The sequence below is a fragment of the Nomascus leucogenys genome, chromosome 13 (assembly GCF_006542625.1).
Source record: "Nomascus leucogenys isolate Asia chromosome 13, Asia_NLE_v1, whole genome shotgun sequence".
Lineage (NCBI taxonomy): Eukaryota > Metazoa > Chordata > Mammalia > Primates > Hylobatidae > Nomascus > Nomascus leucogenys.
In genome coordinates, this window is record NC_044393.1 from 79022106 (window position 1) to 79048459 (window position 26354).

The 26354-nt window shown below is 46.5% G+C and overlaps 1 protein-coding gene across 2 annotated transcripts in view; it reads left to right on the plus strand.

Moving 5' to 3' along the window:
- Positions 1-11334, plus strand: part of KLHDC10 (kelch domain containing 10) — a 65499-nt gene extending 54165 nt beyond the window's left edge. For both annotated transcript variants that reach the window (XM_003261327.2, XM_012512354.2), the window contains 4 exons: positions 357-423; positions 2067-2114; positions 5046-5185; positions 6147-11334. In XM_003261327.2, the coding sequence (XP_003261375.1) occupies positions 357-423; positions 2067-2114; positions 5046-5185; positions 6147-6356 (465 nt within the window). In that variant the 3' untranslated portion in view covers positions 6357-11334. The remainder of the gene's footprint in view (positions 1-356; positions 424-2066; positions 2115-5045; positions 5186-6146) is intronic.
- The last annotated feature ends 15020 nt before the right edge of the window (positions 11335-26354 follow it).

The window sequence follows — 26354 nt, forward strand, 5'->3', positions numbered from 1 at the left end:
GGTGACAGAGTAAGACTCCATCTCAAAAAAAAAAATAAAATAAAATAAAAAGTGAAATCATATATGTGTTTAATTTTCAACTGCCTCATTTAATGTTTTCCCTTGTATTTGGAAAGATCAGAAAAAAAGCAAAAGAAAAGAAGAAAGACTTTTCAACTAAGAATATATGTTTACGCAGGCTGCTGCTGTTAAAAGTCCAGTTTTCTATATGGAAAATCACTGTACCTTCTGCTCAGTTTTGCTGTGAACCTAAAACTGCTTTAAAAAACAAAGTCTATTTTTTTAAAAATCCTTTTTCAGGCTAGCTAAAATTACAATTATTTATGTATGTGTATATGTTCTTTTTTTCCTCCAAGATCCATGCCTACAACCTTGAAACGAATGCATGGGAGGAAATTGCAACAAAACCCCATGAAAAAATAGGTAAATTTCAAGTATTGATTAATTTATCTTTAACAAACATGTATTATACTTTTACTCATTTTGGAAGGAAAAAGTAATTTTACTGAGTTATATGGCAAGTTAAATATCTGTTGGGCCGGGTGCAGTGGCTCATGCCTATAATCTCAGCACTTTGGGAGGCCAAGGCTTGAGCCCAGGAGTTTGAGACCAGCCAGAGCAACATGGTGAGACCCTGTCTCTACAAAAAATACAAAAAAATTTGCTGGGCCTGGTGGTGTACACCTATAGTCCCAGCTACTCTGGAGGCTGAGGTGGGAGAATCACCCGAGCTTGGGAAATAGAGGCCGTAGTTAGCCGTGATTGAGCCACTACACTCCAGCCTGGGCATCAAAGTGAGACCTTATCTCAAAAAAAAAGAAAAATCTGTTGAACTGGTATTAGAAAATACTTGTATTCCTTAGCCCAATTATAATTATTCCTTAGGGCTTGGCGTGGTGGCTCATGCCTATAATCCCAGCACTTTGGGAGGCCGAGGTGGGTGGATCATTTGAGGTCAGGAGTTCGAGACGAGCCTGGCCAACATGGTGAAACCTCATCTCTACTAAAAATGTAAAAATTAGCTGGGCATGGTGGCATGCACCTGTCATCCCAGCTACTTGGGAGGCTGAGGCAGGAGAATTGTTTGAACCTGGGAGGCAGAGTTTGCAGTGAGCCAAGATCACGCCACGGCACTCCAGCCTGGGAGACAGAGCAAGACTGTCAAAAAAACAAGAAACAAAAAACAAAAACAAACAAACAAAAAAACACAGTAATTCTCCTTAGCGATTGAGCAAAGGGACTTTTAATCCTCTTTGTTGAATTCTTTGGCAGAAGTTGGGAAATATGGGTGATATAAGAAATTGGAGCCTAAATAAAGATCTACCAGCTGGGTATGGTGGCTCATGCCTATAATCCCAGCACTTTGGGAGGCTGAGCCCAGGAGTTCGAGACCAGCCTGGGCAACATGGTAAAATTCTGTCTCCACTAAAAATACAAAAAATAGCTGGGTGTGGTGGTGTGCACCTGTAGTCCCAGTTACTGAGGAGGCTGAAGTCGGAGGATCACTTGAGCCCAGGAGGCGGAGGCTGCAGTGAGCCAAGATTGCACTGCTACATTCCAGCCTGGGCAACAGAGTGAGACCCTGTCTCTAAATTAAATAAATAATAAATATCTACCTATCTCCTTGTGGGTAAAAGGGCTTGGGAAAGCCACTAGCAACTCCTGTCCTTTCCCTCTTTGTTTCTGGCACCTTAGCATTTTTTTTTTTTTTTTTTTTTTTTTTTTCTTGTCGCACTAGTCATGGCCATCTCCTCCCCCCCCCCCCCCCCCCCCCCCCTCCCCCCCCCCCCCCCTATTTTTTTTTTTAGAGACTTCCCTGTCCATCTCCTGCCTCTTCCCCCTCCCTCCTGCTTTCAGCTGGCACCGCCCCTGCATTGTACTGTTATGATGAGACTCCTGATGGCTTTTGAAATAAGGAGGGAGTGGAAGGACTAGTCAATGTTTGCTTAACGTGTAACAAAGGGATTGTTTTGAGTTACACATAGTGTGTCTTTCACTGTGTTATATCAGTGTGGTTCCCAGTCTTTCTGTAAGTAATGGAACTTCTGTGTTTGTGTGTTTGGCAGGCTTTCCTGCAGCCCGAAGGTGTCACAGTTGTGTTCAAATAAAAAATGGTAAGGATTCTAAATAACATTTTGCTTCCATTTCTGTAATTATATCTTCTGAAAATGTCTTATTTCCTAAGATAGCCCCCTCAAAAGAGGCTTATAACTTTGAGAAAAGTCTATTTCTTGTAAACTTAAAGGGAAATTCATAGTTATGCCTCTCTCAGCCATTTTCATAATGTAAACTAGTATGGTGTTTGGGTTCCTTCAGTTATTAGATGAAGGGGTGGGTTGCCCCTCCACACCTGTGGGTGTTTCTCGTTAGGTGGAACGAGAGACTTGGAAAAGAAAAAGACACAGAGACAAAGTATAGAGAAAGAAATAAGGGGGCCCAGGGGACCAGCCTTCAGCATATGGAGGATCCCGCCGGCCTCTGAGTTCCCTTAGTATTTATTGATCATTCTTGGGTGTTTCTCAGAGAGGGGGATGTGACAGGGTCATAGGATAATAGTGGGGAGAAGGTCAGCAGATAAATACGTGAACAAAGGTCTCTGCATCATAGACAAGGTAAAGAATCAAGTGCTGTGCTTTAGATATGCATACACATAAACATCTCAATGCCTTACAGAGCAGTATTGCTGCCCGCATGTCCCACCTCCAGCCCTAAGGCGGTTTTCCCCTGTCTCAGTAGATGGAACATACAATCGGGTTTTATACCAAGACATTCCATTGCCCAGGGACGGGCAGGAGACAGATGCCTTCCTCTTGTCTCAACTGCAAAGAGGCATTCCTTCCTGTTATACTAATCCTCCTCAGCACAGATCCTTTACGGGTGTTGGGCTGGGGGACGGTCAGGTCTTTCCCTTCCCACGAGGCCATATTTCAGACTATCACATGGGGAGAAACCTTGGACAATACCTGGCTTTCCTAGGCAGAGGTCCCTGCGGCCTTCCGCAGTTTTTGTGTCCTGGGTACTTGAGATTAGGGAGTGGTGAGCATGCTGCCTTCAAGCATCTGTTTAACAAAGCACGTCTTGCACAGCCCTTAATCCATTTAACCCTGAATTTGACACAGCACATGTTTCAGAGAGCACGGGGTGGGGGGTAAGTTTATAGATTAACAGCATCTCAAGGCAGAAGAATTTTTCTTAGTACAAAACAAAATGGAGTCTCCTATGTCTACTTCTTTCTACACAGACACAGTAACAATCTGATCTCTCTTTCTTTTCCTCACAATTAGAGAACTCAAAAAATGGTGATAAATAAGTTTTATTGTAGCACTTGATCTTTCAGCATCCCACACCTCAACAGATGTCTGTGGTTATGGTGGCTAATACTAATAATCTTGACTGTTTATACTGTAGAGACCTCAGCGAGCATTGTATTAAAATTGTAATAACTCCTTCAGAGTGTTATTTCATGAAGTTGATTCTGTTCTCTCTCTTATGCCAAATGGAACTCTTCACTCATTCTTTGGCCATATTACAACAAAGGCATTGTATGGCTTCAGAAAGCAGCTGCAGCTACTTTAACTAAATGTGATAAGTGACTCCTCTCTGGATAACCTTCCTGTCTTTTAATTTACAACTTATTACATCGTTTGATATAGCTCTTAAATTTTTTCTGGGAGGAAAGCATGTATAAATGAGTTAGCCTGTATGCTTTTAGCAACTTAGTGCAGATACAACTAGGATTATTCTGCCATCTCTAGTTCAGAGGGATTTTTTATTGTGCTCCTGCTTTCTGGATAAGATTTATAGATAATGACATTGCTCACATATCTCTCTCTCAGAATGGAACTGTATTTTAAGTTTTCCTTGAATCCTAGCCAAAAAAGTTTCCAGTGCATTTTATAGCTTAAGTATTGGCTTAAACTTGGTCTAGACCTGAGTTAAGAAATTTATTCATTTAATTCTTTGAGGCCAAGCACTATACAAACAGAATTCAACCTTAGTTCTAGGCATTTCATTTGAAGGTTCACATAGCCTTTGTTACAAGTGGTCTAATTAGTTATAACTAACTGATTTTACCACAAAACCCACACCTTTCATTTTGGGAAAATTATTCCTAATAACTGTACAGATCAAACAGAGCTTCAGTTTGTCCTCTTCTCGCTGAAGAAAGCTTGGAAGAGCCGCTTTTGTGTTCCTAAACTGAACATTGCAGTGAACATTCCTCCTCAGGTTAAATGTCTACATAGAGACTTTAGTCTCTATGAGCAGATAAATGTATATTCTTTCCAGGACATTACTTAAAGAAGAGTTTGCAAACTGGTGGCCTGCAAATGTGTTTTGTTTGGCTCATATATGTATTAAAATTTTTTTTTAAGGCAAAGCATGGTGGCTCATGCCTGTAATCCTAGCACTTTGGGAGGCTGAGGCGGGAGGGTCACTTGAGCCCAGGAGTTCAAGACCAGCCTGGGCAATATAGTGAGACCTTGTCTCTTAAAAAAAAAAAAAAAATAGTAGCCAAAACTTAAAAATCAAAATGTTTCATTTTTAAAAACATAACCAGATTTCCAACATGCCTTGGAAAAAATGGATGATCTGGCAATTGCCAACCTTAAGTCTGTTATAGTACCAAACAGCTGGGGCTACATAGCTGTCACCTCTTTTAGAGCATGAGCATTCCTGTCTGTTTTCCTGAGACGTCTGTTTGTTTATCTTCCCTAGACCCCCTTGCTCATTCACTTTCTGTGCCTGGAATCTGTACGTATGTGTTTGAATTTGGAAACTTTGACATGAAGGCTCCTTAGAGGCTTGCATCCTTAGTCCCAGTGAAGACCCTGACATAGCGTCTCAGTTCTGTTGAGGGACAAGACAACAGCATGAGAGGCTGCACAGCAGAAGTCGTCTGTGTCATGGGTCTGGATAACCTTCCTGTCTTTTGTGTGTCCACTTCACTGGCCGCATGTCAGCTGGCTGTGTGGACCTACTCTAAAACACTCCATAGCTTTGGCTCTTTTCCTTTGTGTGATCTTGGCTTTCTCTTTTCTTCATAGATGTATTTATTTGTGGGGGCTATAATGGAGAGGTGATCCTGGGAGATATCTGGAAGTTGAATCTGCAGACTTTCCAATGGGTGAAGCTCCCAGCTACCATGCCAGAGCCAGTTTATTTTCACTGTGCAGCTGTTACACCAGTAAGTTTTTATTTTCATATCTTCCTTATGTAGTTCCAGATGATAAGGAAATCTTTTTAGAGATATTAGCAAGAAAAAAACCCAGATATGGGCAAACCTTAGATGATTAATAACGTATTTTTAAAACTTCCTTCCAAAGCTAGGCCCTCCTCTGAGAAAAGAGGAGAAAAATCATCACACCCAAATTTGAGAGAATAACATAAATGTAAGAGAAATGCTACCTGTGGCATTCTGGCCCTGACTGTGATGTCAAAGGTGTTTCCTGGGAGGGTGGAATAGTTTTACCCCCTTGATACCATATTATTGAAGATCCTGCTCATTTCTTGAAGGCAAAGGCCTTTATTTTCATCTTTGTATTCCCAGTATTTGGCATCTTGGATACTTAATATAGGTTTAGTTTAATGTTAGTTAATAGTGAAATTGTTGTTGAAGTAAAAAAAAATTCATATATATAGGCCGGGCACGGTGGCTCACGCCTGTAATCCCAGCACTTTGGGAGACCAAGGTGGGCGGATCACGAGGTCAGATCGAGACCGTCCTGGCTAACACAGGTGAAACCCCATCTCTACTAAAAATACAAAAAAAAATTAGCCGGACGTGGTGGCGGGTGCCTGTATTCCCAGCTACTTGGGAGGCTGACACAGGAGAATGGCGTGAACCTGGGAGGCGGAGAGCTTGCAGTGAGCTGAAATTGTGCCACTGCACTCCAGCCTGGGTGACAGAGCAAGACTGTCTGAAAAAAAAAAAAAAAATTCATATATATATATATATATATATAGTTTTTCCCTTAGTAATTTGTTAATTATTTAAACCCTCTTGATCTCCACACGATATTGGGGTCAGTGAGGAATTCTTGTTTCATTTCATTTTGATTCCATCTACTGTGTTCTTTCCCCACTGAGTCTTCAGCCTTGTATGTTTCTCTCCCATTTGAATTTGTCCTCTTTTTGACTACTCATAGGCTGGTTGCATGTACATTCATGGAGGAGTGGTGAACATCCATGAAAACAAACGGACTGGGTCATTGTTTAAGATCTGGCTGGTGGTACCTAGCCTGCTGGAACTGGCATGGGAGAAGCTACTTGCGGCCTTCCCTAACCTTGCAAACCTCTCCCGAACACAACTTCTGCACCTTGGACTCACACAGGGACTCATTGAACGCTTGAAATGAGGATTTCTGGACTGTTCATTGATACTGGAAATGTTAATTTAAAGAGACTCCTTTATTTATGGGCAGTGTAGAATGTGCTACAAAGAGGATTGGTTACCCTGATCAAGGCCTTATTTAGAAAATACATCAGATGCCTTTCTGTAAATTGGTTTTTCAGTTTATGGACATCTCACTTTCCCACGTGCTTCCTTCTTTGCTTCTGTTCCTCCTGACCCATTACATGCACATGTACTCACATACTCCCTCTTCCTTCTTGATGGAGTTAAGGGAAAGCCTGAAAGTACCTTAATAATGTTATTAATCAAGACAGATTCGTTTTTAAAGGAATTCTGAACAGTTCCATGTCATACAATGTACTAGAAATTAAAACATCATCAACATAAAGAAAAATGAAATTAAAAAATTTTTACATCTAGCAACAGCAACAACCACAAGTTTAGGGGAGGCTGAGAAGGCTAACCTTGGGAATCTTGCAGGTTATACTTAAACCTAGATGTTTAACTTAGTGTTTTCAAGATGTGTCTAATTGAGTAGTAGCTGGGTCTGATGGCAGCAGTGGTTGGCCATCTTGTTGCACAGATAACTCAAACATACCCTTTGGCTTTGAAGGAAGGTTAAGCAGCCCAGCAACTCTTGGTTAGTGATTTCTTTCTCATCCTCATGGTGCCAGCAGTGGTTAGAGTTGGCTTGTCAAAAGACTTACGTGTGTGTCGTGGTTGTGCTCTTTGTGGTTGCTCTTAGAAATTATGGCACCAAGAATGTTTCAAATGGAAAAACTTGTGGCCAAAGTTCTTCATTCTGGCAGTTTTGAAACTCTCTTATGCTTATTAATGGTTTTAAATATCTCTGACTTCTTCATGGGGAATTGTAGACCCTAAATATGTGGTGTAAATGCTGTGTAACATGAACACAAGCTCCTGAGGGAGGCCAGAGAAGAGCCAGGCAGAGAAAACCTGCATCCTCTGGGCTTGTTAACTTGGCTTCTGCTCGGGCTGTGGTCTTTGGCTATCATCTTGGCCATTTCCTTTTGAGAACTTGTTTCTTTTTTAATCTCTGGGCCAGGTACCTGCCATTTTCTCAGGCAGTTGGTCCTTGATTTTTCCCTTAGCTTGTTGCCTTCTTTTCTGTCTGCTTTAATGTGCATGGTGCTGTGAATACTTGTCTAGTAATTGGATGCAAGGTCTTGGGGGTAAAGCCACAGGTCATCCTTCCTGAAGAACCAAGTATCATTTAAAAACTAGCATGAGGAAGGAATGAAACTGAGTAGCATTCATTTTTTGTGTGTGAAATTTTAGTTCTGGTTTGTTTGATTTGTTTTTTTTTAAATTCTAAAAAGAATGACATAAATTTTCACTCGCTTTGCCATCTGGCTGCTAGGGGAGCTGAGCAAGAGGCTCACCATGCGCATGTGTAAGCCGCAGGTGTACTCAAGGTGCTGAAGGCGTGCAAGGGGCAGCGCTGGTCCTCCCGGGGCCACCTCACAGCAAGAGACTCGCATGGGAGAGTTGGAACACATCTTTCCTTTAAGTGCCTCTTTTTTCACCTAGCTTTTAAAGTTATTCTTTTTCCTTCATCTCAGAAGCGATCTCTTTAGCTTATGTGTGGATTTAAAATGACCTTTGAGCTACGGTTAAAAAGCTACCATCTGGTGTTCAGTTCTGGGGAAGAGAAAACCGCAGCCTCCAGACATGCTCCTGATTTCTAGGCCTTACCATACCATCCCCTCTGTGATGGGTTGAGTTCATGGAGCCTGTATTCTGGAAAGTCTTATAATAACCACGCACCTGTGAACTTGGGTCCTTTCTGGGGAGTGAGGAATGTGGGAGAGAGGCAGGAAAAGGAGCAGCTCCTCTAGGGGCCCATCCTCCCACATCTTGCCATTACCAGTCTGTGTAGCAGTTAACCTCCTGCCACCACTGCCAGGCTTGCTCCTCCGTGCTCTACCAGAGCAAGTCAGTCTGAGCAGCTCCATTAGTCCAAAACAGAGCTTTGCTGCATGACTCCAGCCTGGCCTCTGGATATTTGATGGAAATACATCCCAAATTGAACAAGCCAGGCCGTCTAGGGTGGCAAGAGGATTTTTGGCCTGGATTTATACAGGGACCAAAGACTGAATGCATAGCCTCTGTGCTTAGACTTTCATGATCCTTAGGATAGAAGCGAGTCTCTAGCCCTGCTACACCAGAGAGCTGAAGAGAGATGTGGTCTGGTTCCATCCACGCTTGCCGGCATCCTTTGTTAAGCCTTCTGAGGGCAGTCTTCTTTGAGGTAGACCTTGGAGGCCTGACATCGAAGACCTGTGTGTTTTATTTTCATAAAAGTATATATCCTTGGTCTAAAGTGTCTTCTTTTAATATAACACTAGTAAAAATGACGTGGTATAACCAGCACTGAGTGCTATAGAGCCACACAAGTGCACATGTTCTGGATGCCAAATGAGACTGTGCGTGAATGACTAAGTGTAGATAACTAGAAATTAGATAGGGGTCATCAGGCATTTCGGTATACCTATAACCAGCACTTGGAATTCCTGACACTGTTTACTTGATTTAGGAAAGTTTATGCCTGCTGCTTCTCTGCCTCTTTGAGGTACTCCCAGCCGTCTTACTATAGTCCTGTAAATTTAAGTGCAATATATAGAAACATATGGATATATACAGATTATATATAGGGTGTAACTATAAAGCAGGTAGACTACTTTTTTGCATCTTGGGGAAGCGAGCTCATTACTTTAGAGTCAAATTATGCCAAGAATTTTAGATGTGATCAGCTGGCTTAAGCCAACTCATGGTAAAGCTGGATTTTCAAGTCCATGTTTTCTTACTCCAACTCTTAGAAACTCATTGTTCCTTAGGTTTGTTAGAGTTGAGATTTTTTTTCTCCCTGTCATCTTTGTACTCTCTCATGTTTGCATGTCTTACATTTTGTTGCCCGAGAACAAGGAAGTCCATCTGTAAGGAGTTTCCTAAACGGAGAATTAAAACCTAGTATTTAACACTATCCATTCTCCTATGTATATACTAATTTATCTGGGAATGTAATACTTTATTAAATGAAGAAAATGATGCTTTCTTCATTTAATGTTTTCCACATCCTGGAAAAACTATAAACTGACACAGAATAGATGGAAATCTTAACTATCCTTCAGGGGCTAAACAAAATCCCTTCCATTGGCAGAATCTCCTTTTTTCAGGGCCATAATGACATGATGTAAAAATTTGCTTTAAACCATTCATGCCCTTATATAGCTAGATTTTAAAGCATAATAAGCATATTAACATTTTTAAGCAAAAGATATGTTAACAGTGACCTTTGGTTACCCACAGTAGCAAGAGTAAAGCACAGATCATTGAAATCCATAGATGATCAGTGAATCAACTTTTCTACCAAACAATAGATTCATTTACATTTCTTTTTCCTCCCTATCCTTTCCTGTAAGCACCTGTTTTTCCATGGAATGGGGCTAATGAGTAGGTAGAAAAGGAAAAGGAACAATCAGTAAGAGCTGACAACCAGTGACCATATAAGCAGCTGATTGCCTGTAATTAGTCAGTCTGAACAATTAGAGTTGAATGCTGAAATTAGGAACCACAGGTGGTAATCCTGAGTAGATGTAACTCTTCAGCGTCATCTCCTGCCCTGAGCTCCAGGCCATCTCTCCTCTAACCACCAAAGAACTCTTAGTACCTACAGGAAGGAAAAGCTGTGTGCGACACAGAGGAAATTCCATTATTTGAACACATTTCTTTGGCTCTTGACAAATACTTGCTTTTCCTCTAATCTTGCAAGAGCTATGGCTCTTCTATTTCCAATCACACAGCTTGGCATGTAGGAAAGGTTGAATGATCCTCTAAGACTGTGTTGGTCTTCATATTCTGTAAAACCCATTTTTTTTTTTTTTTGTGGTCTTACAGATGTTTAGAAAGTGGCACAGGTTACTGAATTATCTACCTGCCAGCATTCTGATGTAGCACAAAATGCTATTTTCCTTTATTTTTTGTATTATTTTTTATTTTTCTGGCATTGAGCTCTAGGGTGGATGAGGGCTTATGGTCCTCTGATCATAAGCTCCATTCTAAAAACTGGTCACTGTTAGCTGAAATTGCTTTGGTTCCCCAAATGCCTTGGAACTCCAGACGTACCTGCAGGGCCTGAGGTAGGCTTCATAGAGTTCTAGGACCTCCGTGTGCGTTGCCACCAGATCCTGCCCAGCAATGGCCTTTCCCTTCTAAGGTCATTAGATTCAGCCAAAAGTGACTTCTTCCCTAGTCTGGTGTTATGAACAGAAGTTCTGAGTTGTGCTACAAAAGTAGTTCCATCTTTTTGGTGTAATTTTCATGTTTTTAATTTGAAAAAAAAAAAAAAAACTTTTTGTAAGTTTTTTAAGGGCCCTGCTTAGTCAGTGTACAGGGTGGAGTCAGAGGCAGTTTTCAGAAAAACAAAAACAAAAACAAAAACAAAACAATTTCACCAAGCGGTAGTAATTGTTGTTTTACTAGTTATACATTTAGAATATAAAGGAGGCATCAGAAAACAGACTCTCTAAAGCCACTTCCTTGTGCACAGAGTCTGCACAGGGAGAGCACAGGCATCTCCCTGGAAAAGCACCTGCCAATGACGAATTTCCTGGAAGAACCTAGGCAAGAAAGGAAGCCTCTGAGACGCGGTCTCTGAGAGGTGAGCCTAGCTTTGCTCTTCCTACAGGGTATGCTTGGGCCATACACAGTGCTCGCCTTACTTTAAAGCTATTTTGCCACAGTCCTGTTAAATAGTGTGGTCGTCCTTTTGCAGTCTGGTGTGCATGCCATATGATCAGGACAGCTTTTCCACTTTACTCAGTTTCCTACAAGCAAGTAGGAAATATAGTGAATTTACCCTAAAATGTCCAATCTGTATTTATGTACCTTGTCAGTGTTTTGCTGTTGGTTTTCTAAAACAATCTGATCAATAAATCTTATCGAAATCAATTTGGTTCAAGGCCACCTTGATTGTCTGATGATAATTTGTGTGTACGTGAGCGCACCTATGTGACAGAAGCGTCAGTCCTACCCACCTCCACCACCCCCACCAGGCTCAGCTTTTCTCCGTAATATCTGTGAGTCATCTGCCTTCCACCCCCACTCCGCTGTGGGTTCTTTATCTGCTCACTATCTGGAACTCCTGGACACACAAGAGTTCCCTCACCAGCACACTGCTCCCTCCACAAAGACATCAGCAAGGGAGCAACTGTCGGGCAACTCACACTCCCTCTCACCGCCCCACCACATGTTCCCCAAACCACTCCTAGACAAGTTTGTATAGCTATATCAAGACTTTTCCAGGCCGGGCGCGGTGGCTCACGCTTGTAACCCCAGCACTTTGGGAGGCCGAGGCGGGCGGATCACGAGGTCAGGAGATCGAGACCACGGTGAAACCCCGTCTCTACTAAAAATACAAAAAATTAGCCAGGCGTGGTGGCGGGCGCCTGTAGTCCCAGCTACTCGGAGAGGCTGAGGCAGGAGAATGGCATGAATCCCGGAGGCGGAGCTTGCAGTGAGCCGAGATCGCGCCACTGCACTCCAGCCTGGGTGACAGAGCGAGACTCCGTCTCAAAAAAAAAAAAAAAAAAAGACTTTTCTGAAGGGTTGGAAGAGCTACAGAGAATTCGAAGGGAAAATGTGAACCTGTGTGTATAGTCATATGACTGTCTTTATGATCTGAAGGAAGAGCCCCAGGAGCTGCTGAGCCCTGTGCAGGGGTCCTCTGGGGGTAAAACTACGCTTCCTAGTTCTGCCCTTGGTCTTCCAGATGCTTCCCTCACCAAAACAAACCTCTGTTTATGATGCTGTGATCTCTAATCCTCTAATCCTTCTCCATGCAGTACTTTTCTCCATGTCTGTTTAGTCCAGAGTAGGTAGGGAAGGATATTCCCAAGTCTGGTCACTTTTTTTTTTTTAATTATACTTTAGGTTTTAGGGTACCTGTGCACAATGTGCAGGTTTGTTACATATGTATCCATGTGCCATGTTGATTTCCTGCACCCATTAACTCGTCATTTAGCATTAGGTATATCTCCTAATGCTGTCCCTCCCCCCTCCCCCCACCCCACAACAGTCCCCGGAGTGTGATGTTCCCCTTCCTGTGTCCATGAGTTCTCATTGTTCAATTCCCACCTATGAGTGAGAACATGCGGTGTTTGGTTTTTTGTCCTTGCGATAGTTTACTGAGAATGATGTTTTCCAGTTTCATCATGTCCCTACAAAGGACACGAACTCATCATTTTTTATGGCTGCATAGTATTCCATGGTGTATATGTGCCACATTTTCTTAATCCAGTCTATTGTTGTTGGACATTTGGGTTGGTTCCAACTCTTTGCTATTGTGAATAGTGCCGCAATAAACATACGTGTGCATGTGTCTTTATAGCAGCATGATTTATAGTCCTTTGGGTATATACCCAGTAATGGGATGGCTGGGTCAAATGGTATTTCTAGTTCTAGATCCCTGAGGAATCGCCACACTGACTTCCACAATGGTTGAACTAGTTTACAGTCCCACCAACAGTGTAAAAGTGTTCCTATTTCTCCACATCCTCTCCAGCACCTGTTGTTTCCTGCTTTTTTAATGATGGCCATTCTAACTGGTGTGAGATGGTATCTCACTGTGGTTTTGATTTGCATTTCTCTGATGGCCAGTGATGATGAGCATTTCTTCATGTGTTTTTTGGCTGCATAAATGTCTTCTTTTGAGAAGTGTCTGTTCATGTCCTTTGCCCACTTTTTGATGGGGTTGTTTTTTTTTTCTTGTAAATTTGTTTGAGTTCATTGTAGATTCTGTATATTAGCCCTTTGTCAGATGAGTAGGTTGCAAAAATTTTCTCCCATTCTGTAGGTTGCCTGTTCACTCTGATGGTAGTTTCTTTTGCTGTGCAGAAGCTCTTTAGTTTAATTAGATCCCATTTGTCAATTTTGGCTTTTGTTCGTCTGGTCACTTTTAAAGTCTCCCTTCTAGAATTGCACAGATGCTTTTATTTTTCAGTGTTTCCATTGGTTAACTATTGGATTGAACACACCTTCCATGGACAAATAATCTCAGATATTACAATATACATCTACAAGGAAGAAGAGAAATAATTTCTACCCATTCATCCACCTTACAGTTAATACTTTATTATGCAGAGCAGTCTTCTTTCCTTGGGTTTATTTCTCCTAACTATACTCCTCTCCAACCTACCAGATATAAGAAATGCACCCTATACCTTTCAGTCTTTAGACGAGCCAGAGCTTTGAAATGGACTCTTATGTGCATCTGATTTGGTTCTTAGATAAGGCATCTAAGACCCATCTTGGCCTAGTGGGAGGAGTTTCAGTGGCCTAGTTGGTTTGCATGGTTTTGTTCTTCCAGTTTATGTGTATATAATTCTAGTTTGCTAAAATGATGTTGTTAAGCTACTTTAACAACAACCACATTCTCTTGTAGTTAATCTTCTATAGTAATTGCTTGAGGGAAGAAAACATTGGTAAAACCATCCAGTTTCCTTACTGCCTTCAAATGAAAGGCCAGGTTCTAGCCCAGTGCTAGAGCAATAGAGCTTTCTGCAATGGTGGAAATGTTCTGTATCTGTGCCATCCAATGTGGTGGTAGCCACAAGCCACATGGGGCTTTTGAGTACTTCAAATGTGGCTAGTATGGCTGAGGAACTGAATTTTTAATTTGATTTAATTTTCATGTATTTATAGGGAAACAACCACACATGGCTAGTGGCTACCTCTTAGTGCAATTCTAGAAAGAGATGACCTGGGGGTTAGGAGACGAGGGCTCGGCTCTTGGCTCAGTCCATAATAGCCCTGTTCTGTATGCAACTTGCTTTTCTTTGGGTCTTGGTTTACTTATCTGTCAAATGTGAGGAGGTTGGCTAGATAATCCCCAAGATCTAACATTCTTTATTTAGGATGTTTGGCCAAAAGCCTGCAGCATAATGGTGAGTACCATAGGTGTGCAGTGCTAGGACTAGAGTTACCTCTTAAACTTGATCCTGATCTTAAGATCACTGATCCCACAGTGGTGGGAGGTCTGCTGCCTGCTCCAGGTGGTTCCTTAGTGAGTGGCACAGTCAGGATTTCCACTTGCATAGTGCAGGCTCCAAGAAAAAGTATTGAAAATGGAGTAGGGACTAGAACATGGCCACTGCCACGCCACCTGTAACCCACTGGTTTCAAAACCATGATCCATACTTGTTAACAATACAGATTCCTGGGCCCAAACCCTAAGGATTAGATTTTAATAGGTGTGCAATTTTAATAAACTCTTTCATTGATTCCAATTCAGATGGTTTAAGACATTTGGGAACCCCTGTCCCACAGCTGAGCTACCTGGCCAGTGCCAGCCAAGATAAGAGATTTTGCTACCTTACTTTTTACTGTCATACTTCATTGTCCAGCAGGGGACTTCACTGCAAAGGCCAGAATGAACATTTCCCAATCCTTGCCCCATTAGAATTCAGTGGCAGACCGAGTACACAAGTATTCTCTGCTCCTTCTCGGAGAACCACTAAAATAATAATAAAATGGCCCTAGTTTCCTTTCCTCTGAAATGGGGCTAATAATAGTAACCTCTCTCCATACTACTGTGTGGCTGAAATAAGTAGATATGGGTAGGGTGCTTCAAATGACGCCTGGCATATAGTAAGCGTTATGGAGATACTGTGATCGCTCTCTAGTTGATGGAATAAGAAATAAAAGTGAAGGCCGGGCACAGTAGCTCACGCCTGTAATCCCAGCACTTTGGGAGGCCGAGGTAGGCTGACCACCTGAGGTCAGGAGTTCGAGACCAGCCTGACCAACATGGAGAAATCCCGTCTCTACTAAAAATACAAAATTAGGTGGGCGTGGTGGTGCACACCTGTAATCCCAGCTACTTGGGAGGCTGAGGCAGGAGAATAGTTTGAACCCTGGAGGCGGAGGTTGCAGTGAGCCAAGATCACACCATCACACTCCAGCCTGGGCAACAAGAGCAAAACTCCATCTCAAAAAATAAAGTATTTATTAAAAATTACAAAGTTAACCAATAAAGAAGAAACTATATGTAGGACGAGGTAGGGAAGGTGGTGATGCAAGTGAGCTGAGTCCTGCTCTCCATAGCAGGAAGGGGATAAACAGAATGTCTCAGATTGAAGCAACAGCCAGGTACACCTGTAAATTAGAGATGTAATGGTGGGTATCAGGCCGGGCACGGTGGCTCATGCCTGTGATCCCAGCACTTTGAGAGGCTGAGATGGGCAGATCACCTGAGGTCAGGAGTTTGAGACCAGCTTGGCCAACATGGCGAAACCCCGTCTCTACTAAAAATACAAAAATTAGCTGGGTATGGTGGTGGGTGCCTGTAATCCCAGCTACTCAGGAGGTTGAGGCAGGAGAATTGCTTGAACCTGGGAGGTGAAGATTGCAGTGAGCTGAGATAGTGTCATTGCACTCCAGCCTGGGTGACAGAGCAAGACTCCATCTCAAAAAAAAAAAAATAGAGTGGGTATCCAAAAAAAAAAAACAGCTGCAAGAGCTTATGGTAGTAAGACAGGTGACAACGCAGAGGGGCTGTGGCAGTGACTGCTGGTTTTTGAGTGTGATCCTGATTTTTTGTTTTTTTACTTTTTCCACCTTCCTAAAGCAGAACCTTCTGTAGCTCTTTCAGTCTAGCTCTTCTTCAGAATACGGCGAGTCTGAGTCTCTTCTGACCACATAAGACGGGGTGATTCAAAGCGTGCAGCTGGAGTATTCATATTTTCAAGTTCCTCCCTGATTCAGCTGCAGCCTCACTGGTACTTGAGAATCTTTGATTTAAAAGCCAATCCTAGAGGCTAGTGGAAGGAAAAAATGGAAGAGAGGGAGGAGGTTTTTAAAAAATACACATTCTGTCAAGTTTTAGGTGTGGGGTTTTTGTTTGTTTTTGTTTTGTTTTATTTGAGACAGGGTCTCGCTGTGCTGCCCAGGCTGAAGTGCAGTGGCTCGATCACAGTTCCCGGGCTCAAGTGATCCTCTTACCTCAGCCTCTCAAGTAGCTTGGACCACAGGCATGTACCACCACACCTGGCTTAGCTGTGATTTTATCCTGTTGCCCAAAGCCTATTCCTTACCATCCTGTCCATTCATAAAATCAAGCAAGAACATTATTGTAGAGCAGAGGTTTTTTCTTTCATCCACAGCCAGGTGAGAGGAGGTAGTTTTGAGTGACATACAAAGCCAACCCAGCCAATCTGCTCACCCTACACTGGCCTTGCAGCCTCAAATGCAAAAGCAAGAGGCTTCTCAGATTCTCCAGCAGACAGCTCAGCAGGGGAGCTTAGCAGGCCATGCAGGAAGGTAGGTGCCACACACCACTCAGGGAGGTCAGGAGCCACCACAGCCCAGCTCCAGGACTTGGGAAGAGAGGGCAGAAATAGCCGGGAGCTCAGGCCACTTACTATTTGGGGGCCCCACAGCAGGCCAGGAGCTTTAGAGTATTGCAAATGACATCCATGAAAAGAGAAAGCAGCTGCCATGCAGGGCCTGTGTCACCTTAGAGGGGTCAGACTGGTCAGTTTATCCTCCTTGAACCTGCCACCTAAAACCGGGAAGCTCTGGGAGTGGAGGAGGCTCTCACCATGACTGCTAAGGATGTGTTCAAAATCCCCACCCCACTCTCAGGAAGCAAACTTTGTTACTCTCCCAGCCCCAGAAAAATACATCCAGGCCATCCAGGCATCTCCTGCACCTGGGTTATTTACTACCCAAACCTCACCTTGAAACAGCTAAGATCAAGTCATGGTTCAGGATGTCGGCCTCCGCCTGGGCTCACCCTGCACTGCACAGGCTTGCTGCCCACAAAGACGCGGTTTATAAGAACAATAGGCACGAGGGTGTCTCAGCGCTACTTGCATACTAGGGCATCCAGGACGAGAACTCCAGCTTTACACCGGATCTAACCCCAGACCCCAAACACACACACTACCCCAGAGCCCAGCCTCTGCCGCCCCTGTCATGTCAGCTAAGCATTTTCAGTTCATTTTCTCCTCGGCAAGCCTGTATTGAATCGCAGGCCTAGAAGTTTTATCCCCGTTTCACAGATTGGCAGGCCAAGACAAATTCAGTGGTTTGCCAAGGGCTAGAGAAGGGAGTCCAAGTCTGCAAGCTTGCAAGGTCGCGTTCATGAGAACTTTCATCTTCCTGGGACCCGGCGGCAGGCACATGGGCTTGGGTAGTTACTGAGAAAATTCTTTCAGAAGGGCTTTTGGGGACGTGAAGTTACCCCTGGCTTCCCGGGATTCGGGGTTGGGAGCAGCCGCGCAGGGGCGGTGAAGCCAGGGGCCAGGGCGGTCCGTGCTGCGGGCGGCTTCTCAAGGCCCGGTGCGCTGGGCTACCCGCCCGCTGGCCATGGACTTGCCGCCTGCAGCGCACATGGCTGCGGAGGAAGAGCCGTGGATTTCAGTCTGTACGCCCAGACGACTAAGAAGCTGCCGCCCGCTAGCGGGGAGGGAACTCGGCCGGGAGGTGGCCCCCGTAGCCCGGCGCCGCCGCGCGTCCCATCCTCGAGACCACCGTCGCTCACCGAACATCTGGCACGTGCCATTGGTGCTGGGGTGCTGCGTGAGCGGGCCCTGCCTTCGGGAAGCTTCCATAGGGGAGGAGGCGATCGATCAGACCACAGCAAACGAGCAAGTCGACCACAGTGGCCCATGGAGGGGGAATAGGAGCTGTGTGGCGTAGAAACAAGGAAAGCTTCCCGCCCGGTGTGCACGGAGAGCTAGAAAGTGTGACCAGAGTGTTCGGGGCAGGGACAAAACCCAGCTTCTGGTGTCTTCTGCAAGGGGAAGAAGCCTTGCGGTGGGAGCCAGGGGAATCCCCGCGAAGAGGCGGCCCCGCACCTATCCGGGGGCTGGGACGAAGGGTTTGGCTTCTCTAAACGCAGCGGGAAGCTTTAAGCCAGAGCCACACAGAGCATCCCTGTAGCTGCCGCAGGAGAGTGCCCGGGGGTCCCAGGAGGGCGAAAGCACCTTTGGGGCCGGGACATTTCTTCTGCTCCCACCACCCCCGCCCCAGCAGGGCGTCCCTGTGCAGGGAACAGCCAGCAATCAGGGACAGCGCCCCAGGCCCCGCTAGCGCCAGCACTGGCAGGAGGGACGCATGGAGGCCGGACGGAACTGGGGAGGGGGCGCTGGCCAGGGCGGTCTCAGGCCCTCCCCACTAAAGCCAGCTCGGCCCAGGGCCTCCCTGCGCAGCCTAGCGCGCCTTGCCGGAGAGGCTCCTAGGACCGGAGGGGAAGCCGCTCTGAACCGGAATGATCTGGTTTGGAGCGGGTTGGTTCCCTCCCTGCTCCCCCGCCCACTGCTCTCCCTCTCCTTCAGCGACGGGCTGGTTTTTGCCGCAGTCCCTGACCAAGGTAAACAGGAGGGAAGAGGAAAGAAGGCTCTGTTTCCATGGCAACCCAGAGGATAGGCGCTGTGGCTGTCCGGGATATGCGGGGGTGACTTCGGGGAGAAGAAAAGGCTCCCTGGAAAAGCCACAGGGAGGAAGGACCCTCCCATGCACACGGTGGGGTGCGTTCAGAAGTGGGGGATGGAGGGGAAAGGAGAGGGGTCAGGCACCCTCGGTGAAGTGGAGAATTGAGCAGGGGCCTGGGGACACAGAGACACATAAGGGCCAGGGGTCATACCGAAAATGCAAGCACACACGCTCTTCTGGCCACTCAACCCAGGGAGCAGAAAACAGAGGTGCCAGAGCGCTCAGAGCTTCAGAAATCCACACCTCCCTGGTCCTTTCCAGAAAACCCTTCCTGGGGGCAGCCCAGCCTGGGGACAACCACAGAAGTGGGACCTGGGCCCAAAGACAAGTGTCGCCTGAAACAGGCCACTGTTGTCCGGCTGCAGTATGCTGGGAGGACCAGCTCCCGCTCCACCCTGCTCCCCCTGGGAGGAAGGCTGACCTCTGCGTGGCAGTGTGACTGATGGAAAGGCATCCTTGCTGCAGCTGTGAGTGTGATGGGACAGCAGAGTCACTCCTGCATGGGATTCTAGGGCTGGGGGTCCCAGAGGGGTGGCCTCCGCCCCTCCTGGGGGCCAAGGACTGTCACCGTGTCACTACGGCACTCTCCAGCTGCTGACCAAAGCCCTCGCTTACCACAGCCCTGCCATCCTCCAGATCTTTCCTCTGGAGCAACCTGAAGAGACTGCAGTGAGGCGTGGAATTGGGAAGCTCTTCTGGTTTCATTAAAAACTCGTTCCACCACAGGAGTCAGCCTGGCCACTCAGGTGTGGGGCGGGTCTTTCCTCATTTAGCTTTCACCTGCGTGCCCAGGGATAGGAGAAAAACGGCAGAGGGAGGCTGTAGGGAGTAAGCGTCCCGCCCTGGCAAAGCTGAGTGAACGTGGGTAGTTTTAGCCCAGTGAAGCAGCAGCAGGGACGCCTGTGGGAACCTGGGTGGAGGTGCCCTCTGACCTTGGTTTCTCTGGGCCAGGGGGCGAATGCTTCTGGCAGTGGAGCTTCCAGGCCCAGAAAACCCAGGCCTCTTCTCCTCACGTGGGCCCTCAGGTGCTTGTGGACTGCCCGGAGACAGAACAGAACTGAGGGTGGGAGGGCCTGCTTTCACCTGCGGAACACCCCGAATGTCCCATTTACCCAGCTCTCTCCAGGGCCCACACAGTCCAAACATCTCTGGCCTCAACTCCTACCACTGTGCCTTTGCTCACTCTCGACCAGCCACGGTGGCTTCCTTGCTGCTCCTTGAGCGGTCAGGCATGCTGCCTCTTTCTGGAGGTCTCCTCCTCCAGTATCCACATGGCTCTAGGCCTGGCCTCCTTCAGTTTTTTAATGTGGTCTTCTCACTGAGGCAGAGCCAGGGGGTGAGGCGAGTGAGGCAGCAAGGGCTTTCCTGCCCTCTCTGGTTAAAACTGTATACTCTCCCCTCCGCTCAGGACTCTCCACTCCCTGTCCTCTTCCCAAAGAACAGAGCACCGTCTTGTTTAGTACATACCTTGTTTATTGCTGGACTTTCTCCATTAGAATGGAAGTGCCATGAGGACTGGAATCGTCTCTGCCTTGTTCTTGTTCTGTCTGTATTCTTCAGAGCCTAGCACATAGTAGGTGCTCAGTGTACACTGTCAGGTGGAGGGGTGGATGGAGGGATAAATGGGGCCATGGGGTCAGTAGGCTGTGTCCTTCCCCAGTTCCCCTTCCAACAAGTGGGAAGTGTGCTGCGGCCTTAGAAGAGGCTGGCAGAGTGGCGTAACACACTCCTGGTGAGGCACACAATGTGAGGCACAGAGGTTACAACTAAAAAGAAAAACAGACTGGCCTTAAAAAAATAATGAAGGCGGATGCTGTTACTTCTACCAGGCCCAGTAGCCCCAGCCAGGCTTTAAGAGTCCTTCTACGTCTACCAGGTGAGGTGGCTCAGGCCTGTAATCCCAGCACTTTGGGAGGCCAAGGTGGGCGGATTACTTGAGGTCAGGGGTTCAAGACCAGCCTGGCCAACATGAAAAAACCCTATCTCTACCAAAACTACAAAAAAAAAATTAGCCAGGCGTGGTGGCACGTGCCTGTAATTCCAGATACTTGGGAGGCTGAGGCAGGAGAATTGCTTGAACCCGGGAGGGAGGTGGAGGTTGCAGTGAGCCGAGATCGGGCCACTGCACTTCAGACTGGGTGACAGAGCGAGACTCTGTCTCAAATACAAAAAAAAAAAAAAAAAGAGTCCTTCTACATGACAACTGCTAGCACAATTGGAGAAATTAAATTCATCCTGAGGCCAAGACTCTGCTTGCTGGGAAAAGCAGGGTGGAGGGCAATAGCCCAGGTGTGCTCCCTGCCCCTACCCCACACCAAGGACTTTTGGGGATTGTGCAGGGGCAGTGGCAATGAGGCAGCTCTCTGTGGGTTCTGCCCAAGTGGGATGTGCTGGAGGCCTCCACCACTATTGATGGGCTCAGCCTGGCAGCGCATTGGGAGGGGTTGGGGGAGAGGAAAGAAGGGAGAAGACCCTCTTAGAACCACACTAGCCCTTCTCTCAGACATGCAGCCCTGACACCTGCACTGGGGGCTCCATGCGCCTTTCTGCTTCCTGTTCCTCGCTGTGTGTAACCAGCAACAACAGGTTTCACAGTCCATCCGTCGAAACCCCCACTTGCAGAGGGAGTCACCTTCAATTTCCTGCCCACCTGCCTCTTTCCTGATTGACCTGATAAATTCAGGACAGCTTTTATTGCTTTTGGCGAAAAACTGCCATTAAGATTTACAGAGCCGAAAGCTGGTACAATGTAATCTTCAGAGTAATTTACACAGTGAGTTTCAAAAGATGAAAAGTTAGCATTTCAGAGGTAATTTCATAAAAAGGATTATCAGATTAATCACTGTGTCAATTTAATAGCAGTGTCTCAAATAATTAATTTGCTTTCTTGAAGTCAGCAATGCAAGAAAGGCCTCTAAAAGGAATACAAATGGCTGTGTCAGACAGTAAGTATGTTTTGGGCAATCGATCTTGAGAGAATTCTTCTTGGAATTACATCGGTGGAGTGTCAGACGTGGGCTCATTGGCACAGAGACAAAAACCAGAAAGTGAAAAGCTCTTGGTACGCCCAGGTCTCCTGGAGAGCCTTGGGACGTGACTGCTGGGGGCTTGTCTGTACCCACAGAGCGAAAGCTGACCTGCCACGTGTTGAATTGTCCTGTGTCACCTGGAAAATGTGTCTAACCAAGCAAGCCACTGACAGGTTGCTCTAATGGGGGATCCAGGTGTGAATTGCAGCCCGCTTGTGAAATTACCCATGGGTGCTCCAAGGTGGAATACAATCAATGCCTGGGCTAGTTATAAACACAGCCCTCCCTGTTTCATAGCAACACCACTCCTAACAGCTGCCACATGGCAGGGCAGGGCTGTGTCCTTAGTGGATGCTATGGATTGAATTGTGTCCCCCTCATCCCCCCAAAAAATATATATGTTGGAATCCTAGCCTACAGAACTTCAGAATGTAACCTTATTTGGAAATAGGGTCTCTGCAGAGGTAAATTAAAATGAGGTTCAGCCTATAATCCCCGCACTTTGGGAGACCAAGGCGGGCGGATCACCTGAGGTCAGGAGTTCGAGACCAACCTGGCCAACATGGCAAAAACCCATTTCTACTGAAAATACAAAAATTAGCTGGGCCTGGTGGTGTGCGCCTGTAATCCCTGCCACTTGGGAGGCTGAGGCAGGAGAATCGCTTGAACCCAGGAGGCAGAGGTTGCAGTGAGCTGAGATTGTGCCACTGCACTCCAGCCTGGGCAACAGAGCAAGGCTCTGTCTCAAAAAAACAAAAAACAAAATGAGGTTATTAGAATGGGGTAATCTAATACGACTGGTATCTAATACGACTGGTATGACAAGGGGAAATTTGAACCAAGACACACACAGAATACCATGTGAAGATGAAGGCAGAGATCTGGCTGACAGGTCTGTCTATAAGCCAAGAAATACCAAGGCTTGCCACTAGACCACCAGAGCCAGGAGAGAAGCATGGCAGATTCTCCCTCACAGCCCTCAGAGGAAGCTGACTCTGCTGGCACCTTTACCTCAATGGCCAGGCCCCAGAACTGTGAAACAATACATCTCTCTTGGTTGAGCCACTCAGGGTGCGATACTTTGTTTTTGTAGCCCTAGGGAACTCACACAGTGGGGCCTCATGGAAAGGGTCAACTTGAGCGTCTTTGTTCTTAACGTTCCTATGTTTCTCTAAACTTTTTTTATACACAGGCTTGGGGCAGAATGTGAAGCTATGACACATCTCAGTAGGTACAAGCGTATTCTCTATGTTAATCACTATTTCTTTTTCTTTCTTTTCTTTTCTTTTTTCTTTTTCTTTTTTTTTGTTTTTATTGTGACAGAGTCTTGCTCTGTCACCCAGGATGGAGTGCAGTGGTGCAGTCTCGGCTCACTGCAACCTCCCCCTCCTGGGTTCAAGCGATTCTCCTGCCTCAGCCTCCTGAGTAGCTGGGATTACAGGTGCCTGCCACCATGCTGGCTAAATTTTTTTTTTTTTTGTATTTTTAGTAGAGACGGGATTTCACCATGTTGCCCAAGCTGATCTTGAACTCCTGATCTCTGGTAATCTGCCCAAATCGGCCTCCCAAAGTGCAGGGATTACAGACATGAGCCACTGCACCCTGCCCACTATACTTTTTCCTAAAGAACTAAAAGAGGGTGCGGTGGCTCACACTCAGCACTTAGGGAGACATGCTGGTGGATCACTTGAGCCCAGGAGTTCGAAGCCAGCCTGGGTAAAATGGCGATACCCCATCTCCATAAAAAAAATACAAAAGAGTTTGCTGGGCCTGGTGGTGCACTCCTGTAGTCCCAGCTACTTGGGAGGCTGAGGTGGGAGAATCACTGGAGCCTGAGAGGTCAAGGTTGCAGTGAGCCAAGATCACTTCACTGCACTCCAGCCTGGGTGACATGAGCGAGACCTAAAGAAAAAAGACTCAGATTCTTTCTCCTGGGGTTGCTGACCTAAGGCTCTGAGCCTGGAGCTGACAGGAGCCCTGTGACCTCTGCCTGGGGACAGCCTGCCCTAAAGAGAACAAGCCAGCAAGGCAGAGTGGATTCTGGCAACACATGCGTACCTGGATCCACACACTTGGCCAGGTGTTTTAGCTGCACAAGCTCTGCAGAAAAGCCTCCTTGGCTTTAAACAGTACATGGTTTTGGGTCTCAGCAATTCTGCTTAGAAATATCATATTCTGGGCCGGGCGTGGTGACTCACTCCTGTAATCCCAGCACTTTGGGAGGCTGAGGCAGGCGGATCACTTGAGCCCAGGAGTTCAAGAGCAGCCTGGGCAACATGGCAAAAACCCATCTCTACAAAAAAAAAAAAAATATAAAAATTAGCTGGGTGCAGTGGTACGCTCCTGGACTCCCAGCTGCTAGGGGGCTGAGGCGGGAGGATTGCTTCAGCCTGGGAGGCAGAGGCTGCGGTGAGCTGAGATGGCACCACTGCACTTCAGCATGGGCAGCAGAGTGAAACCCTGTCTCAAAAAAAAGAAAAAAAAAAAATATTTTGGTCTTTGCCTACCTCCTTGCCAAAGAGAAAATCCACACTCAAAAGGCTGTGCTAATCAAGCACAAGGATAAAGTCATGGTGACCAGGAGAGTGCCAGACCAATGGTAGGTGTTTGATTAGATACCCCAGGAGCCACCGATGCTACATTTAACAGCCTGAAAGGAGGTGTGGTGCCAGCCTCCTGAGCGGCACCACCCACCCGGGTGCCTCCAGCCCTCGCTGCCGTTACAGGGGGCTTTTCCCAGGGTGCTCTTCTCACCCTTCGGGGAGCAGGCTGTCTCCTCAACACCACCTCTTCCCACCAGTTTGCCCTCCCCTGTCTTTGTAGTCTGGAGTGCTCCCTGGGAGGATGACGGTGAGTCCCTTCAGGAAGGGCACCAGTGCCCAAGAGGCTGATGACCCCTGGGGTCTGCGTGTGACACCCAACCCGTACCCAGGGTGAAGCTTCCACGGCTGAGGAGCTTCCATAGGAGTCTGAGGCGGGCAGCGGGGTGTAAGGGGAGCCAGCCTAGTTGGCTCAAGGCTGCTAGCAAGCCCTTCAGTGGGGAGATCTACCTCCAACAGCCTCCTCCTCAACAGCCTTCTTGGGGAAGAAGAGCCCAGCTGCTCCCTCGCTGTGCATCCAAGAGTGGAGCCCAAGCCCCAGCTGTGGTTTCCACCCTGCCGCCCCGTCCAGTCTTCCCGCCTGCCTTGGCCTCTTTTTCACAGGGCCACACCAAATGGGGCAGAGGCCACTCCACCATTGCCAGAGGAGAACGTATGGGAAGCTTCCATGGAGGCACTGCCCTCCCGGCTCCAGAAGCCCAGGCTCCCTTGCAGTGGCTCCTTGAAAAAGGGACAGCCAGCACGAGCCCCCAAAGCTCTCTCCTCTGCTTGAATGTCACTGTGGGCAGTGTGCCTCTTCCCCGCCTTTCCACCATAGACTTAGGTTCAGGCTGTCCCTGGTGAGAGCAAGGTGGCTCCAGAAGAAGAAGTGTAAATCATAGACTTGGGCTTGTAGGAAGAATTAGAACTTTTTTTTTTTGTCTTTTCCACTAGCATAATTTATTTCCTGCTCCCACACTTCTGCACATTTCTGCACTGGGGGCCTCCTGGGGTACCTTGACCTGCCAGCCCTTCCTGAAGATGCTGCCTCGTAACGTTTGGCCTGGAATAGGGAACAGAGGGCTGGCGTGGGGCGGCGGCAGTGGGATGCAGGAAGCAAACGGTATTTTAAACCTAAGCTGCTTAGGGGCATAACTCTTCCTAATTTGGAAAGTCTTTTTTTTTTTTTTTTTTTTTAAACTTGGGTCCTCGAATGGTGGAATTGCTCACTCTTCCCTGGGAGGAAAGTCAGGTCCAGATGGTGTCATCCATTTCCCATCCAGTCTGGCAAGATCACAGGAAGGGCCAGCTGGTGGCTTCCTTGTTATTATAAAGGTTATTTAATTAATTTATTTTTTTTTGAAAAGGAGCCTCGCTCTGTCACCAGGCTGCAGTGCAGTGGCATGATCTTAGCTCACTGCAACCTCCGTCTCCCGGGTTTAAGCAATTCTCCTGCCTCAGCCTCCCGAGTAGCTGAGATTACAGGCACGTACCAGTGTGCCTGGCTAATTTTTTTTTTTTAATTAATTTTTTTTGCACACAAAAACAATAAACATTTTCTAAAAATACATACAAACAAAAAGATGCGTATCAAACATATTAGGAAGGTTGCACATGGGAAGACGGGGAATAGAAATGGGGAGTGGGAATCAAAATAAATGAGAGAGGGACTTTATATGGATCAGTGATAATAACTCAATCCTCTATTTGACGAAGAAGGAGAAGGAAGAGGAAGAAAAAGAAAGTGGGATAAAGGATCAGAAAGGGAGGAAAATAGAAAAAATTAGAGTATGACTCCAGGATAGACCTGTTTTGTTGTCACTGAGTTGGTTGGTTGGTTTGTCTGTTGTATTTTTCATATGTTTCGCCATGTTGGCC